At 40.2% G+C, this 17,697-nt stretch overlaps 1 protein-coding gene across 1 annotated transcript in view; it reads left to right on the top strand.

Annotated features, from left to right (window-relative positions):
* Positions 1 to 17,697, top strand: part of SORCS1 (sortilin related VPS10 domain containing receptor 1) — a 554,727-nt gene that overhangs the window by 454,925 nt on the left and 82,105 nt on the right. Inside the window, exon 17 of the mRNA XM_022568815.2 lies at positions 2,343 to 2,456. Within this exon, the coding sequence (XP_022424523.2) occupies positions 2,343 to 2,456 (114 nt within the window). The remainder of the gene's footprint in view (positions 1 to 2,342; positions 2,457 to 17,697) is intronic.

Genomic DNA, 17,697 nt, shown 5'->3' with positions numbered 1-17,697 from the left:
CCATCTCACCTTCTGTTCCTTTTTTTCCTTCTTCTTTATAAAATGTATTTATATGCTTTTGGTTTAGAGAAAGCATTTGCTAAATGTGTATATCAGTGTCAAATAATTGAAAGTTGGCCAACGTAAGAACCAAAGACATTCATGTAACAATATTAGCCGCATAACGAGCATCGGTCACGTATCTGATCATCAAAATATCAGTGATTGGGCTGAAATACTGTGTACTTACGCGTCACATATCTTAGAAAAAGGAAGTCATCTGTCATGCTACCATGACAGGAGCATTCTCTAAATCAATAGTACTGGTAGGCCTGGCAAACTGGCTGCCAGAACTCAGACCGATAACCCAAGGCTGTTCCTCTCCTGTTGGTAAAGAAGGCAAGCCAAGAGTCAGTTCTTTTATCTCTCCGGGCTCAGCCAGAGGGAAGGCAGAGCTTCAGTTACATGGGGGCTCACAAGGAATTCTGGGAGGGCCTCCCCAGCCCTGACTTCTGTTTCAGTCAGTGTAACATTGTTACAATGACAAAAATATTTTATCTCTGTCCTACCTTTCAGGATTGACATCCTGAAATACATTCACAGGGAAAAGTTCCATGGAGAGTGTGTCATTCATCACGTCCCTCTTTCTGAAACCTGACTGCTTCTCCTTCACTCACCCTATTCAAGGAGGAACCGTATGGGGAGTTAACTTTTTATCTTAGTGGTTTGACTTCGGCCTTAACAAACAGTCATTCTTTGGCAGAGAGCAAATTTATTTTCACATAGAAAACCAAAGAGAAAAAGTAAGTCCCAATTCCCTGATTTCTTCTGGAAATGTTTGTTCCTTTGGGAATCTTTTCTACAAGGTTCCAACATAAGCTAGTCTTTTGCTGTTGGCGTTGTCATGTGTTGTTTTCTTCTCAATTTTAAGCTTGACTAGGGTGAAAAGAACACAGGGTAGGAAAATCAATTAAGTTTCCCCCTTCCCCGGTCTCTCACTCCCCTTAGTCTTGGCCCAATTCCTGCATTCGTGATTGGAATCTGCTGCTCATCCCACTAACTAAAATGTAATTGGAGAAGTGGGAAATGCAGCATGAACAAGGCCATCGTAAGGTTACCTGGTCAAATGGGATTTTTGTAACTGCGTGATTTCTGAAAATATTTTGGAAGGATCGCCAAACTCTTATTGATTTCTACTAGTAGCTAGAGCTTCAGTGATTCTTCTTGACTATAGCATAATGAAAGGTGGTTGTCACTGAATGTTCTCTCTTGGCTTGGCTCTCCCCTGGACAGCCCTCCACCAGATGACCTTGCCTGTTATTCTTCAGCGTTTGTAAAATAATTTCCTTAATTGAACACTGGGTGTCCTGTAGGCAGCGTTCCTGAAGTCTTCCTACCCGTGCTGTGTTGCATCAGCACCAAATCCAGCTGGTATGGGCAGAATTCTAGGTGCCAGCTGCCTGGTGACAGGCCCCTGGGCAAACCTAATTCTCCTTCCCCAACCCTCGTGTGCCAGTATCTCACTTCCATTACACAGATGGGCCAGTTCATACTAATGCTCACTGATGGCCACCTGCGATTTATCTGTGCGTGTGGAGGCGCAATTTGTTGCCATACTCTGCGCCCGGTTTCATCTTTCAGAAGCCAAGAATATCAGACCACTCAGAGGCTCCTGGAGATAAGAATGCGAGGAGGCTGAGAAAAGTCTTTGACTATTTTCAAACTAGAGAGCAGATTTAAAGCAACTGGCAGCATTAACGGCATAGGACGGAGCTTTTCCTTGGGGGAATGCTTGCAGCAGTCCTGAAGGACATTTCCTTTCCTGCTATGACTTTGAAGCATATGGCTTGTGCACAGAGAGACCTGGCTCAGCTCTCCTTGCTAGATCCAGATGTCTTGGAAGAGCACCCCAAAGACATCACTAGTAATGAGGATTATGCCACATGTGAATGCCTTAAACTCTTCAGTGAAACTTGACACTAAGGACGACCTCCACCGTTATACCTTTCTCTGGGCCCAACCACAATCAGTACTGTGCCTCCCCCAATGAGAACAACATCTACTCTCCCACCTTAAAGGTGTTTAATGGGAATTATTGGGCATTGAGCTTTCCTCTCTACACATGCACCCCTGTGGCCTCCGAGCTAGCATTTCTCAAAATGGCTTCTGTAGAATGTTTTCATGGGTAATTGACAGATATTCCATGGAAAAAAAAGATTCCATTTTTGGAAAGGCTTTGATTCAGTGAATGCCTGTTTTTTGACTAACTGACCAGGGTAGAAGCTGGCTGTGGACTGACGTGCAATTGTTGTCAGTAATGTTGCCGTCTACTGAAAGGTTTCTCTTGACTCTTTTCCCAACAGTGACTATGGTTATGAGCGACACAGCAATGGTCAGTGCCTGCCAGCCTTTTGGTTCAATCCATCTTCTCTGTCGAAGGACTGCAGCTTGGGACAGAGTTACCTCAACAGTACTGGGTGAGTGTCTGAAGCAGTGGCCTTAGGAGGTCAACTTCTGCTGCTTTTCAGCCTGTGTTAAACTTACAGAATTACTTCTGATCAAACGCCAGGCCTATTTCATTACAGCACTGATTTACTTGCTTTTGTTCATTTTAATAACGCAGCACAAATTTGCATTAATAGTGCAAATTTCATCTGAGAATAAGACCCCAGTTGCAAACAAAGAAACAAAACAGGTTCCTTGGATGAAGGTGGCGATGATGATAATATATACGTATCTTCATTTTTTGATACTTTATTTCAGAACTAGTTAATCACATGAGGCTACCTTTTACCTTCACAACATCCCTGTGTGGAAGGCCAAACAAATATTTCCCATGTGCATTTCCTGTTTTATAGATGTGGAAACTTGAGGCAGAAAAGAAGCTCATTGACTTTTCAAGAGTATCCTAGTGTTAGTAGGAATGTGTTTCATGTTCTCTCTGTCCAGTCTTGACACATTGAAGGTGTGCATTCTGATCTTTATAAATCTGGAATCAGAGTCTAAATTTTGTGTTCAGTGATCTGTGTTGTGGGGTTTATCCAATATTATTTAAGAAATACCATAAAAGGGAAACCATTCTGTGACTTTCCCACAACTGTAACTGGTATTTATGGACTTAGAAAATAGTGGGTGGAACTTATTTGGATTCTAATTCAAAAAAACTATTAAAAGACATTTTTGAGCCATATGGGGAAATGGACTGGGGTCTGGTGATTAGTGATGTATTAATCAGGGTTTTCCAGAGATATCTTTTTCTATCTCCAATTGGAGATTTTATTTATATATATATATATATATATGTATTTAAAGAGATTTGTTATAAGGAATGGGAGCATCCAGCTATGGAGGTGGGCAAGTCCAAATCCTGACATCAGCAGGGTGAGAGTTGGCAAGTTGGGGACCCAGGAGAGCAGATGGTTTGTTTCCAGTCCCAGTCTGAACTCTGATGCTGAGCCAGGAAAGCTGATGGTGTAGTTCCTGTCTGAAGGTCAGCAGGGTCAAAACCCAGGAAGAGCTGATGTTTCCACCTGAGTATGAAGGCAGGAAGAAAGCCACTGTCCAGTTTGAAGGCAGTCAGGCAGGACAAATTTTCTCTTATTCAGAAGAGGGTTAGCATTTTTGTTTTATTTAGGCCTTCAACTGATTGGAAGAGGCCCACCCACATTAGGGAGGGCAATCTGTTTTACTCAGTCTACTGATTTAAATGTTAATCTCATCCAAAAACACCCTCAGAGAAACACCCAGAATAATGTTTGACCAAATATCTGGCCATCCTGAGGCCCATGCAAGTTGACACATAAAATTGACCACCACAGGTGATATCAGGTTATATCTGAATCTAAATATTTCTATTATATTAACTAAATATATTATATATTTAGGTGTCATAATGATATTTTGGTTAGGCTAAAAAAAGAAACCTTATCTTTTAGAGATACATGATATATGGCATTTGTTTTAAAATATTAGAAAAAGGGATAGGTTTATTAAATTTTGAAGATAAGTTAATGAGGGCATGGGTATTTATGATACTATTTTCTCTCATTTGTGCATATTTGAGAATTCTGATATTGAAAAGTTAAAAAGAGGAAAGGAAGGAAGGAAGGGAAGGAGGGAGGGAGGGAGGGGGAGAGAAGAAGGGGTGGAAGGAGGGAAAGAGGGAGGGAGGGAGAGAGTAGGTACCTCACCAATAGACCAGCATTACTTGACAATTGCCCTTCTCATTTCTCAGGCGAGCTGCAATACAGAGGAGAGGATGTTCATGTTTCCATTTATGTACTTTTGTATTTGAAATTTTAAAAGTTTTTTTAATTTTAAAAAATTACCAAAATAATATATACTACTCTTAGAGCATCTCACCCTAAGGGATTTTTGTTGAGTTATCACATCTGCTGGTTTCATCCGTTCCATTCAAACTGTTTGCAGAAGGAGGGAAAAAACATAGACACATACGCCAGATATTCTTATCTCTGATTGAATAAAGAAATAAGCTGTGATTTATTTGAAGAGAAACACAAAATCTGAGAAAAATACAAATAACATTTTTACAGCAATGGGTCGGTGAGGTCTTCAGCATCTAGCATCATGGGAGAAATTGAAAAGGGCTGGTGAAATAACTAAACTTAATGGTGAAGAAATGCCAAAGACAGGACTTTTATCACTTGCATGTACCAGCATGTTTAGACATTGTAAAGGGCATTAGGAGCCCCTGAAGCTAATTTCAGAATTGATTTTTTTTCACTGTCAGTCAGGGGAGTTATACTATTCTCTCTTTGGTATTAATGAGAGGAGGCTGAAGTACAGAGGGGTCTAATTGTTCCAGATGCTACTCAAATCACTGTAATAAGGCAGAATAAAGGCTGATGACCCCTCACTTTTCAGTTTATTGAGAATATATATGTATTTTAATTTTATAATTATATACATATATTTACACACACACACACACACACACACACATTTTTCAGCTACCCCTGAATAGGTTTCACCATTCCTTTGGTGAACTCAGTATGTGAAACCCAAATAAATCCTAACCTATATAAAATAAAACATCAGAGATGAATAATTTATAATATTCTATTCAATGGGATTTTTCATCTAGCCCTATAAAACTAAAATTTCAATTAAAAAAGTGGTTCGGCAATATGTGTCCAGGTATATAAATGTTTGTCAATGCAGTTATGTTTATTAATCACACAATCACAGATATTACTTCCTAGGGCTCCACCTCCACTCTCAGAAGGTTGTTCCTATCAGTGGGCATTACCTGAGAGCATCTGACCCTAAGGGATTTTTCTTGAGTTACCACATCTGCTGGTTTCATCCATTCCATTTAAACTTTCTGCAGAAAAGCATCAGCATCAGTGAGCAAGTTTGTGTAAAAGGAACATATGATTAATACCAGTTATCAGCAGATAGGATGAATGCCCTGCTCTCAAAAGTAAGGGGCTCGCAGGTGGAAGAGTGACCACCTGCATAGCGCCGTATGGGCTAAGGTCGGGGACAGGGGTATCAATCATAACCCCACAGATCAACATACTGTCTAAACTACACATTTGCATCAGGAATAGGAAGACCATTAGCTGGGACAGGGGCCTGAAATCACCCTCAAAGAAGGCCCCAGTATCATCAAATTCCCATTTGCGGTGTCCGTAGCCAGCTCAAGAGTTGGCAAGAGATAAAGTGTAGATGAAATTGAAAAAGGACTTTCTGCCCTTCTGAATACCACTCCAGTCCCTGACCCCAGATGTCACTTGGCTCTATGTTGATTCAGTGGCATTTCATAAGCACAGATTCAGTAATCTGTTGTAGCTGCTACAATGCTGCCATTAAATATTTAGCTTTTCACTTACAGATGTTTAATTACAAAAAAATATACATGTTTTTACTCTGTTTAAAAAGCCAATTTAGATTATCACCCCAGTCCTGGCCCCCTTTCCCACACAAGTGTGATCTAACACTTGTGCATGTTTGATATGCATGTTTCTAAACACTTTCCTTTGCATTTGTCAGTGAATAATTATGCCAAGAAAAAAATATACAAAATTAATTTTGTTGTTTTTATATGCAGTTTCCTACTAGATGTGTTGTTCTTCTAGTTCCCTTTTTCATTCAAAAACATAACTTAAACATCTTTCCAAGTCAGAGTATATAAGGCTACTCTCCATCTAATTTCTTTTAACTCCCTAGGATTCAAGCACCTGGGATTATGTAGTCATCCTTTCATGGACATTTTGGTCATTTCCTATTTTGTGCCGCTATAAACAATGCTGCAGTTAGCATTCTCATAACATAATGTTATTAAAACCCTACAACGATAATTAGAGTCTCTTTGGCAATTGAAGGTCTTTCTGATAGCTCCTAAAGCAAATTCCACCCGGTCAGCTGATTACTTCTTAGAGTTGAGTATCCAGGCATTGCCAAATATCTCCCCCATTAAGGGTTGTGAAACACCAGCTTCCTGCCCACGCACTGCCTGTGAGTCCCACACATGAGAGATTCAGTTATATTAACTGCCATCCTCCTGTAAAACACGGACACCAATGGATTCTGTAAGGAAACACTGAGAGGAAGGGCAAGCAGGATTTCCCAAACTAAGAAGGTGTGAAGCAGGTTATTGTAGGCAAAGGAACAAGAGATGATCCAGGTGAAAAGGCCATGCTGGTAGTTTTCTCAAGGACAAGCCCCGACGTTTGTGCCTGGAAGTCTATAGAATTAAGGAGCCATTGGGCCCCGTTTTGAGTCCCTCCAATGCCTGTTTTAAGCCATCCACGAGCATCTCGGGTTGTCAGCACAGAATCTGTATTAGCTTCAGGCTGGGATGAAGTGCAGAGGAATCACAAGGGCAGGGTTGGTTTGAGAGTTCTTGCCTCCGTAGATTTCACTCACCAGGCACCTCACTTGCCTCACCCAGTCTCTTACAGCAGGGCACAGACTGCAGCCATGCAATCAGAGCTTGAGCTGAACAGGTCTACTAAACAATCGTCCCTTCTCAATCAAGCTTAACAAGCAAATCTGCCAGTAGCACCTTTCTGCGAGTTTACTTGAAAGCATGTAGGTAAACCTTCCTTTTTTTTTTTTTAAGACCTCACTTTGTAAATGGTTATGGTTGCTCTCACAGTTAGTTTATTACCCTGGATATATAAACAGTGTTCTCAGGTTCGCTCACTTCACTGTGATGGAAACATTCTAGCATTGGTTATTATTATTCCCAATAGAAATGCTATTTCAAGGAGATACCAAAATTGTTACCAGCTTCACTGTGTAGACGTGAACAGGTGTGCAGTTTTTGTTTCAGTTCTTAGCAAAGTCTTTTCAGTTCTTAGCAAAGAGAGTTGGAGTAAGTATTGAAATAGGTACAGAATGTCCCTCTAGGTGTCTGTAGCCACCAGTCCTTAGGGCTTGGTCCAGTGGTCTCAAGTCTCCAGTGTCCACACCACAGGACAGCGTGTGAGCATGCTTCTAACCACGTTCTCCCTGCCTCTTTTCACCCTTTCCTTCATGCCTTCCACAAGCCATTCCATGGAAAGCAAGGAGGCTGGTAATGGGGCCTCAGCCTGTTGTGGTTACAGAGTGAACTCAAAGGGGGGATGTGTTGTTTGGTGAAAAACAGTTATTTTAGAATGAAACAAATTAAGAGTCTTAATCCAATCTCTGCCATTTGTCTTTAGCAAGTGACTTCCTTTCTTTGAGATTTAGTTTCGTAACCTATAGCATTTTGCTGTTTGCTTTTGGAGGTTGATTAAATATGATACTGTATATGAAGCATAGCGCCTAGCACATAGTAGTCACTTTACAAAATGCAGATGCCATCACCAGCCTCTGGACTTTTGGAGTGAAGGGGTCCTCTGGAGTGAAGGTAAAAAGGGCGGGGAAACTTCCTTTTATTGTGTATCTATAGTCCAGACATTTACTTCATACTTAATAGTCATGACAGTACTGAGATCTAGGACACATTTAACCTAAGCGCTTGTTTGGTCATCGGTAAAACTGAAATAATAGCTTGTGTAGGCTCATAACGTCACATAATTAATAACCACTGTACATCGAAACACACGTCGGCCCCCAGTACCACTCAAGGCAGATAACACATGTACCTGATTAGTGAACAAGTCCCTTTTCTTCAAATAACATGAAATCAGTATCCATTTGTATATCCTCTGGCATTTAGTGCTGAAATAACCTCAAATTCATTCCTCTGTTTCTCCATCGATGACTATAAATATCTCAGTTTGCACATACAGAAGCCCAAGCTTGTTTAGTTGTACTTATATATGGTTAAATCTTGTTGATGCTGTTTTGGATCCAGGGAACATGATACAAATTTAAGTTGCCAAATTAACTAGGATGTTGCTTGTTTCATGCCAACCGTAAAAGATTCTGTAGCTATAAAATAAAGTAGACATTGGGCTGGCTTATTCTAAGAAGCCAAGATAATCTTCTCAAGGGACAGATTTCTTTTTGCTGTTAAGCCAGAGAGATTTCTAGATGTGTTTATAAAAAAGTGGGTATAGAAATTTTTGTCTGTGGAGTTTCTTTAGAGGAGCCATTAATCCCTCCCGAAAGAATGTAAATGTACGGTGACAGTTCTTATTGATCCTCGGGGTTAGTTTCTCAATATTCAATGGGAATATTTACTCAGGAAGTTAAAAAAAAAGATTTTGAAATAGCATTAATTCAGTATCTATATAAAAATACTTAGTGGGTCCAGGAAAAAATATATACACATAAAGTATAGCAAAATAGCAATCTCCATACTGTCAACATACATTTAGAATGTTTTAAAAATGCTTTCTATATAAAGCAGAAACTAACACACCATTGTAAAGCAATTATACTCTAATAAAGGTGTTAAAAAAACAAATAAATAAAAATGCTTTCTAGAAACATATTCCTTTCTACATCAGCTATGAAAACATTTAGACCTTGGTTATCCTGGCACTGCGCTCTGGGGTTGCTATTTCCAGGGTCTCTTGGGGGCTGTGGCCATTTCCCAAGTGATCCCATTTCTGATCCTGACAGGAATCTTGCTGTTCAGTCTGATTTATTCAGCAAGATTCGTCACTGTGCATCACAGAGAATAACTGGTCCTAAAAGTGGTGTATGTGTTTCAAGTCCACAGGAAGGAAATCACTTGCATTGTTTATAGACCCAGCACTGCAAGGGCCCAGGTAACTGTTTTCTTGGAACTCACCCATGCAGTCTCACAGCAAACGCTCCATAACTGTTGCTACAAAGTTGATTTTTCAGAGTATCTTTCTTAGATGCATTTTCCCATATTGTTATGGGATGGCATTAGGGTTGTAATTAAGAAGGTGTATGTGGAGATCTGGTTCCTCACATCGCTGTCCTTGCCCACATCAATGGTATTGACAATAACACTCCTCACCCGCGTGGTATGGCATTATGGCAGGAGAGTTCCAAACTCAGTCCCAAGGCCCGTAACCACTACTTGCCCCCTGTGTGAGCTTGGCAAGCCCTCTAAACTGCATCTCTTTTTTTTCTTATGTGCAAACAGAGGGATTCTGTTGGATGGTCTTTGAGATCCCTTCAGGTTCTGACATGTTCATGACCAATTTGAAATGATTCAGTATTAGGATTCCCCGGACTGCAGGTGCTTAAAAGTAGGGAAATTTTCCTTCTATAAATTTGTTGTACAACTAGTTGACTCTAGCAGTGGATTCCATGAGCCATTCTCGTGATTTTTGATGCTGTCATTTAGTTTAACGTGGCCATATGTCTCACTTCATCAAGTTGGCATTCAGAATGAAGTTACATTCTATTTACTGTTCAAATTAAATGACTTGTGCTTCCATCCTGCTTAATGCAAGAGAAGTTTTCTCCCCTCAACCTAGTCTTCTGTCTGAGTAGAGTCCCCTAATCCCAAGGCTTGCTTACTTAGTTTAAGGGGAACGTCCTGAGAGCTATTGCCTTGAGGAGAGAAACTTGGAGAACCTGCTTAGTCAGCCATGGAACCCTATTCTTTCTGAATGTTGGGGTTATGGCCGCTACATAGGATTATTGTTGAAATATGAGCACATTGGATCTAGAAAGATTTTAAGTGCTAGCCATACACTGTCCCCAGAACCAGCTCCCTTCTCTGTCCCCAGGGCTTGCCCCATTTCTCGTTTCAAGTTAAGTGTCATTGTAACAAGGTGGTTTTCCCTTGAAAACAAAGACACGTAGTACAAGCCAAGAAATTAAACTATTTAAATTTTTCTCGTGTGCACAAATGAGGGTCAACAGAGCTCAGTGACAACAAGACCTACCTTGGCTATAAGAAAACCTAGAGTTCTAGCTCTTTCTTGGTCATTACACGTAACAACTACTGTGAAAAAAGAGGAGACATCATAGGAAAACGTAATTTCTACACTGATTTTTTGTTGTTATTGTTGTTGTTTTTTGCGGTACGCGGGCCTCTCACTGTTGCAGCCTCTCCTGTTGCGGAGCACAGGCTCCGGACACACAGGCTCAGCGGCCATGGCTCATGGGCCCAGCCACTCCGCTGCATGTGGGATCTTCCTGGACCAGGGCATGAACCCGTGTCCCCTGCATCGGCAGGCAGACTCTCAACCACTGCACCACCAGGGAAGCCCTCTACACTGATTTTTAATGAATGAATAGAAGCTTGACGGAGTAAAGACCATCCCAGGCAGAATGAACAACACAGGCAGAAGAAGACATGTAGACTTCAACCTGGCCTGAGCTCAGGAAGCATGTCAGGAAGTGGAAAGAGCTAAAGCTGAAAAGAAAATGCATTGAGGACAGATCATGGAGCTCTCCTTTAAACCTGAACTTTACCCTTTATGGGTAAGCCATAGGCAGTTTTGAATGATTTTAAGGAAGGAATTGATGTGGTCTGATTTGATCTTAAGATAATCTTGGCAGTAAGAGCATGGCTTCTATTTTCAGGGAACTTGCTGTATAAGAGCAAGCTAATATTTAAAACCTTAAATACTGACTTTTTACTACCTTTTGATATTTTAACATTTATTAAGATCTTGCAACATGCCAGATTCGATGCTAAGTCCTTTTGAATGCATTATCTCATTTAATCCTCCCAAGAATTTTAGGGAAAGATTCTGTAATTATCCCTATTTTACATGCAGAGAACCCAAACATTAGAGTCTGGGTAAATTGCCCAAGTGTATCTAATGAGTAAGAGCCTGCATTTAAACTCAGACTATTTGGTTCCACAACACTAGTTTGAACCACCAGGGCAGTGATCTTTAATCCTGGCTGCACACTAGAATCACCAGGGGAACTTAAAAACAAAACACACTGATGCCCAGAATTCTCAAGTAAACCATAATTTCTGGGGTCAGGGTCTTGACATCACATACAGGGTTGTGATTGGCTAAACTAGACTATATTGTCAACTTAGCATACACTGAATAGTCATAAACATCTATATCAAACATCTGTACCATAAACATCTGTACAAAATCATAAATTAAAAAAAGAACTGCTGAATAGCAAAATCACAGGATATGAAGACTTCCAATGTTTTTTCCAGTTTTACTCTGACAAAGAAAAACTATGGCCTTCCTCTTTTTTTTAAGACTGGCAGGCAGCCAGAAGGAAGATCAAAGAGGGTAGGGGTAAAAAGGAAAAGGTGACAGAGGAGTATCAAGAAAGGAAGGAAGAGAGAAGCTGAAACTGGGGTTGTTGAAGTAACAAGACACTATCCACAGATGAACGGTCGGTAATATCAAAGGTATATTTGCAGAATGTTTCCTTTCAGTAATTGTACAAAGACTCCCTTGCCATTACAAAGCATTTTTATTCTTGGCAGATTGAAGAATGTTTTACTAACTAAATGCATCCCAGTAATGTTCAGAGCTTAGGTCCAACATAATCATAAGTTGCCTTGTTATTACAGAGGTAAGCAGCCCCATTTAATGACATACTAAATGTACTATTCATTTATGTAACTCAGACCCAGGGATTGCTGCTGGGATGAAAATCGAACCATTCTGTAATGCAGATGTGTGCTTACTTGAGCAAATGAACTCTGTATTTCTGCACAATTTTCTTCTAAATTTCGGGGACTGGTCTGGTAGGGCTAATGTGATGCCATTTTCATCCAGGAAATAAAATGGTTTCAGAATGGTTTTTAATGAGCATTTTTTAAAAATTACCAACAGTCTTCTCTGTGGCAGAATCCCAGAGGGATGGATTCGTGCTTTGGGTTTAAGCAGGACTCCTGCTGCTGCAGGATTCAGGAAAGCCTGTGGCGATGATCGGTCAGAACAGCGACAAACAAAAGGAATGTTCTCTAGCTGATGATTCCACTGGTGATGGTGGGCCCATGCCTTCATAGCTGCTCACCAAGATAGAGTCACAGGTGTGCTTGGATGCTAAGTGATTAAAAATTATAAGCTGCCTTTAATTTGCATAGTGCCTTGCCTCTGAAACACGCAGGGAGTTTCTGATGCACGTTTCTGATACACGCTGGGATGCCATAATTACCGTGTGACATTGCTGGTCATTTTCTGCTACCATTGCTGGTAACAGAATGTCACCATTCTCCAGTGTCTGTACGGTATTTTTCTTCTTTCCTATCTGCGCTTATTTTCTTTCACATCAGCGTACAGTCATAAGCATCTACAGTGGACTTTTCAAAATACCAGATGGGGTGATGTTCAAGATGCTCAGATAGGACAATGACCTATCAGAATGAGTAGGGATCTTAGTGCAGGAGCAGGGTTTGGGAGGTTTCCTGGTGTTCTAGGTATTAACCCATTTGCTTCTGGATTGCCAGGAGAGGCAGGGACTCCAAGGATAGGGGTCAGCATAGCTGGGTTGGTGGGTGAGATGCTTGAAGGGTTTCAGGCAGTGGTAAGACCCAACTGTTAGGCAGATATTTCCACATTTGACCTCGTACAGTCATCCCAGTGTGAACCTCCTGATTATCAGCCTTGCATGTCTGGGGCACAAGGATGCTCTCTAGGAGCTTAAAGTTCACAGTCACACAGGAAGAAAATCATAAAAGGCATAAATGACTCCTATCAAGTAAATCATAAGGATTCCTGTAAGAGCTTAGAGGACATATCTCACTCCAGTTAAAGAGGCAGTAGAGTGCAGTGGTAAAGAGTACATATATTCTAGAGACAAATTATCTAGGGTCCTAGCTGTGTGGTCTTGAGAAAACTAGTAAAGTTCTATGAATCTTAATTTCATCTGTATATTGGGAATAATAATACCTTCGTTATTAGGGATATTCTGAAGGCAAATCATGTTAAGAACTTAGTACAATGACTAGAACATATTAAGCACTCTCTAAATATGAACTTCTTACGATTTTACTATCATAGTCAGGAAAAGACAGGAGGTAAGCTGCCACTTAAAGTGTGGATAAGGGACATTGGTTCAAGATGGCAGAGTAGAAGGACATGCTCTCACTCCCTCTTGTGAGAGCACCAGAATCACAACTAACTGCTGACCAATCGTTGAAAGGAAGAGACTGGAACTCACCAAAAAAGATACCCCACATCCAAAGACAAAGGAGAAGCCACAATGAGATGGTAGGAGGGGCACAATCACAATAAAATCAAATCCCATAACTGCTGGGTGGGTGACTCACAAACTGGAGAACACTTATACCACAGAAATCCACCCACTGGAGTGAAGGTTCTGAGCCCCACATCAGGCTTCCCAACCTGCACGTCCGGCAATGGGAGGAGGAATTCCTAGAGAATCAGACTTTGAAGTCTAGCAGGATTTGATTGCAGGACTTCGACAGGACTGGGGGAAACAAAGACTCCACTCTTGGAGGGCACACACAAAGTAGTGTTCACATTGGGACCCAGGGGAAGGAGCAGTGACCCTATAGGAGAGTGAACTAGACCTACCTGCTAGTGTTGGAGGGTCTCCTGCAGAGGTGGGGGGTGGCTGTGTCTCACTGTGATGACAAGGGCACTGACAGCAGAAGTTCTAGGAAGTACGCCTTGGCTTGAGCCCTCCCAGAGTCCGCCATTAGCCCCATCAAAGAGCCCAGGTAGGCTCCAGTGTTGGGTAGCCTCAGGCCAAACAACCAACAGGGAGTGAACCCAGCCCCAACCATCAGCAGATAAGTGGATTAAAGTTTTACTGAGCTCTGCCCACCAGAGCAACAGCCAGCTCTACCTAATACCAGTCCCTCCCATCAGGAAACTTGCTCAAGCATCTTAGATAGCCTCATCCACCAGAGGACAGACAGCAGAAGCAAGAAAAACTACAATCCTGCAGCCTGTGGAACAAAAACCACATTCACAGAGAGATAGACAAGATGAAAAGGCAAGGGCTATGTACCAGATAAAGGAACAAGATAAAGCCCCAGAAGAACAACTAAAAGAAGTGGAGATAGGCAACCTTCCAGAAAAAGAATTCAGAATAATGATACTGAAGATGATCCAGGACCTCAGAAAAAAGAATGGAGGCAAAGACAGAGAAAATGCAAGAAATGTTTAACAACACCTAGAAGAATTTAAGAACAAACAAACAGATGAACAATACAATAACTGAAATGAAAAATACACTAGAAGGAATCAATGGCAGAATAACAGAGGCAGAAGAACAGATAAGTGACCTGGAAGACAGAATGGTGGAATTCGCTGCTGTGGAACAGAATAAAGAAAAAAGAATGAAAAGAAATGAAGACAGCCTAGGAGACCTCTGGGACAACATTAAAGGCAACAGCATTCACATTATAGGGGGGTCCCAGAAGGAGAAGAGAGAGAGAAAGGACCTGAAAAAATATTTGAAGAGATTATAGTCGAAAACTTCCCTAACACGGGAAAGGAAATAGCCACCCAAATCCAGAAAATGCACAGAGTCCCATACAGGATAAACCCAAGGAAAACACACCAAGACACTTAGTAATCAAATTGGAAAAAATTAAAGACAAAGAAAGATTATTGAAAGCAGCAAGGGAAAAACGACAAATAACATACAAGGGAACTGCCATAAGGTTAACAGCTGATTTCTCAGCAGAAACTCTACAAGCCAGAAGGGAGGGGCATAACATATTTAAAGTGATGAAAGAGAAGAACCTACAACAACGATTACTCTACCTGGCAAGGATCTCATTCAAATTCAATAGAGAAAACCATTACAGACAAGCAAAAGCAAAGAGAATTCAGCACCACCAAACCAGCTCTACAACAAATGCTAAAGGAACTTCTCTAAGTAGGAAACACAAGAGAAGAACAGGACCTACAAAAACAAATCAAAACAGTTAAGAAAATGATAATAGGGACATACATATCAATAATTATCTTAAACATGAATGGATTAAATGCTCCAACCAAAAGACACAGGCTCGCTGAATGGATACAAAAAAAAAAACCCATATGTATGCTGTCTACAACAGACCCACTTCAGACCTATGGACACATACAGACTGAAAGTGAGGGGATAGAGAAAGATATTCCATGCAAATGGAAATCAAAAGAAAGCTGGAGGAGTGATACTCATATCAGATAAAATAGACTTTAAGATAAAGAATGTTGCAAAAGACAAGGAAGGACACTACATAATGATCAAGGGATCAGTCCAAGATGATATAACAATTCTAAATATATATGCACCCAACGTTGGAGCACCTCAATACATAAGGCAACTGCTAACACCTATAAAAGAGGAAATCGACAGTAACACAATAATAGTGGGGAACTTTAACACCTCACTTACACCAATGGACAGATGATCCAAACAGAAAATTAATAAGGAAACACAAGCTTTAAATAACACAATAGACCAGATAGATTTAATTGATATTTATAGGACATTCCATCCAAAAAACAGCAGATTACACTTTCTTCTCAAGTGCACATGGAACATTCTCCAGGATAGATCACATCTTGGGTCACAAATCAAGCCTAAGTAAATTTAAGAAAATTGAAATCATATCAGGCATCTCTTCTGACTACAACACTATGAGATTAGAAATCAGTTACAGGGAAAAAAACATAAAAAACACAGACACATGGAGGCTAAACTATACATTACTAAATAGCCAAGAGATCACTGAAGAAATCAGAGAGGAAATCAAAAAATCCCTAGAGACAAATGACAATGAAAACACCATGATCCAAAACCTATGAGATGCAGCAAAAGCAGCTCTAAGAGGGAAGTTTATAGCAGTACAAGCCTACCTCAAGAAACAAGAAAAATCTCAAATAAACAATCTAACCTTACACCTAAAAAACTAGAGAAAGAAGAACAAACAAAACCCAAAATTAGCAGAAGGAAAGAAATCATAAAGATCAGAGCAGAAATAAATGAACTAGAAACAAAGAAAACAATAGCAAAGATCAATAAAACTAAAAGCTAGTTCTTTGAGAAGATAAACAAGGTAGATAAACCATTAGCCAGCCTCATCAAGAAAAAAAGGGAGAAGACTCAAATCAATAGAATTAGAAATGAAAAAGGAGAAGTAACAACTGACACTGCAGAAATACAAAAGATCATGAGAGATTACTGCAAGCAACTATATGCCAATAAAATGGGCACCCTGGAAGAAATGGACAAATTCTTAGAAAAGCGCAACCTTCCTAGACTGAACTAGGAAGAAATAGAAAATATAAACAGACCAATCGCAGGCACTGAAATAGAGACAATTAAAAATCTTCCAACAAAAAAAAGCCCAGGACCAGATGGCTTCACAGGCGAATTCTCTCAAACATTTAGAGAAGAATTAACACCTCTCCTTCTCAAACTCTTCCAAAATATAGCAGAGGGAGGAACACTCCCAGACTCATTCTACGAGGCCACCATCACCCTGATACCAAAGCCAGACAAAGATGTCACAAAGAAAGAAAACTACAGACCAATATCACTGATGAACATAGTTGCAAAAATCCTCAACAAAATGCTAGCAAACAGAATCCAACAACACATTAAAAGGATCATACCGCATGATCAAGTGAGATTTATCCCAGGGATGCAAGGATTCTTCAATATACACAAATCAATCAATGTGATACACCATATTAACAAACTGAAGAATAAAAACCATATGATCATCTCAATAGATGCAGAAAAAGCTTTCGACAAAATCCAACACCCATTTATGATAAAAAATACTCCCCAGAACGTGGGCATAGAGGGAACCTACCTCAACATAATAAAGGCCATACATGACAAACCCACAGCAAACATCATTCTCAATGGTGGAAAACTGAAAGCATTTCCTCTAAGATCAGGAACAAGACAAGGATGTCCACTCTCACCACTATTATTCAACATAGTTTTGCAAGTCCTAGCCACGGCAATCAAAGAAAAAGAAATAAAAGGAATACAAATTGGAAAAGAAGAAGTAAAACTGTTACTCTTTGCAGATGACATGATACTATACATAGAGAATCCTAAAGATGCCACCAGAAGACTTCTAGAGCTAATCAATGAATTTGGTAAAGTTGCAGGATACAAAATTATTGCACAGAAGTCTCTTGCATTTCTATACACTAATGATGAAAAATCTGAAAGAAAAATTAAGGAAACACTCCCATTTACCATTGTAACCAAAAGAATAAAATACCTAAGAATAAACCTACCTAGGGAGACTAAAGAACTGTATGCAGAAAACTATAAGACACTGATGAAAGAAATTAAAGATGATACAAATAGATGGAGAGATATACCATGTTCTTGGATTGGAAGAATCAATATTGTGAAAATGACTCTACTACCCAAAGCAATCTACAGATTCATTGCAATCCCTATCAAATTATC

The sequence above is a fragment of the Delphinapterus leucas genome, chromosome 16 (genome assembly GCF_059928025.1).
Source record: "Delphinapterus leucas isolate spDelLeu-1000000601 "Yukka" chromosome 16, BTC_Dleu_Yukka2, whole genome shotgun sequence".
NCBI classification, from domain to species: domain Eukaryota; kingdom Metazoa; phylum Chordata; class Mammalia; order Artiodactyla; family Monodontidae; genus Delphinapterus; species Delphinapterus leucas.
Note: the sequence above shows the minus strand (reverse complement) of the source record. Positions and strands in the feature narration are given on the sequence as shown.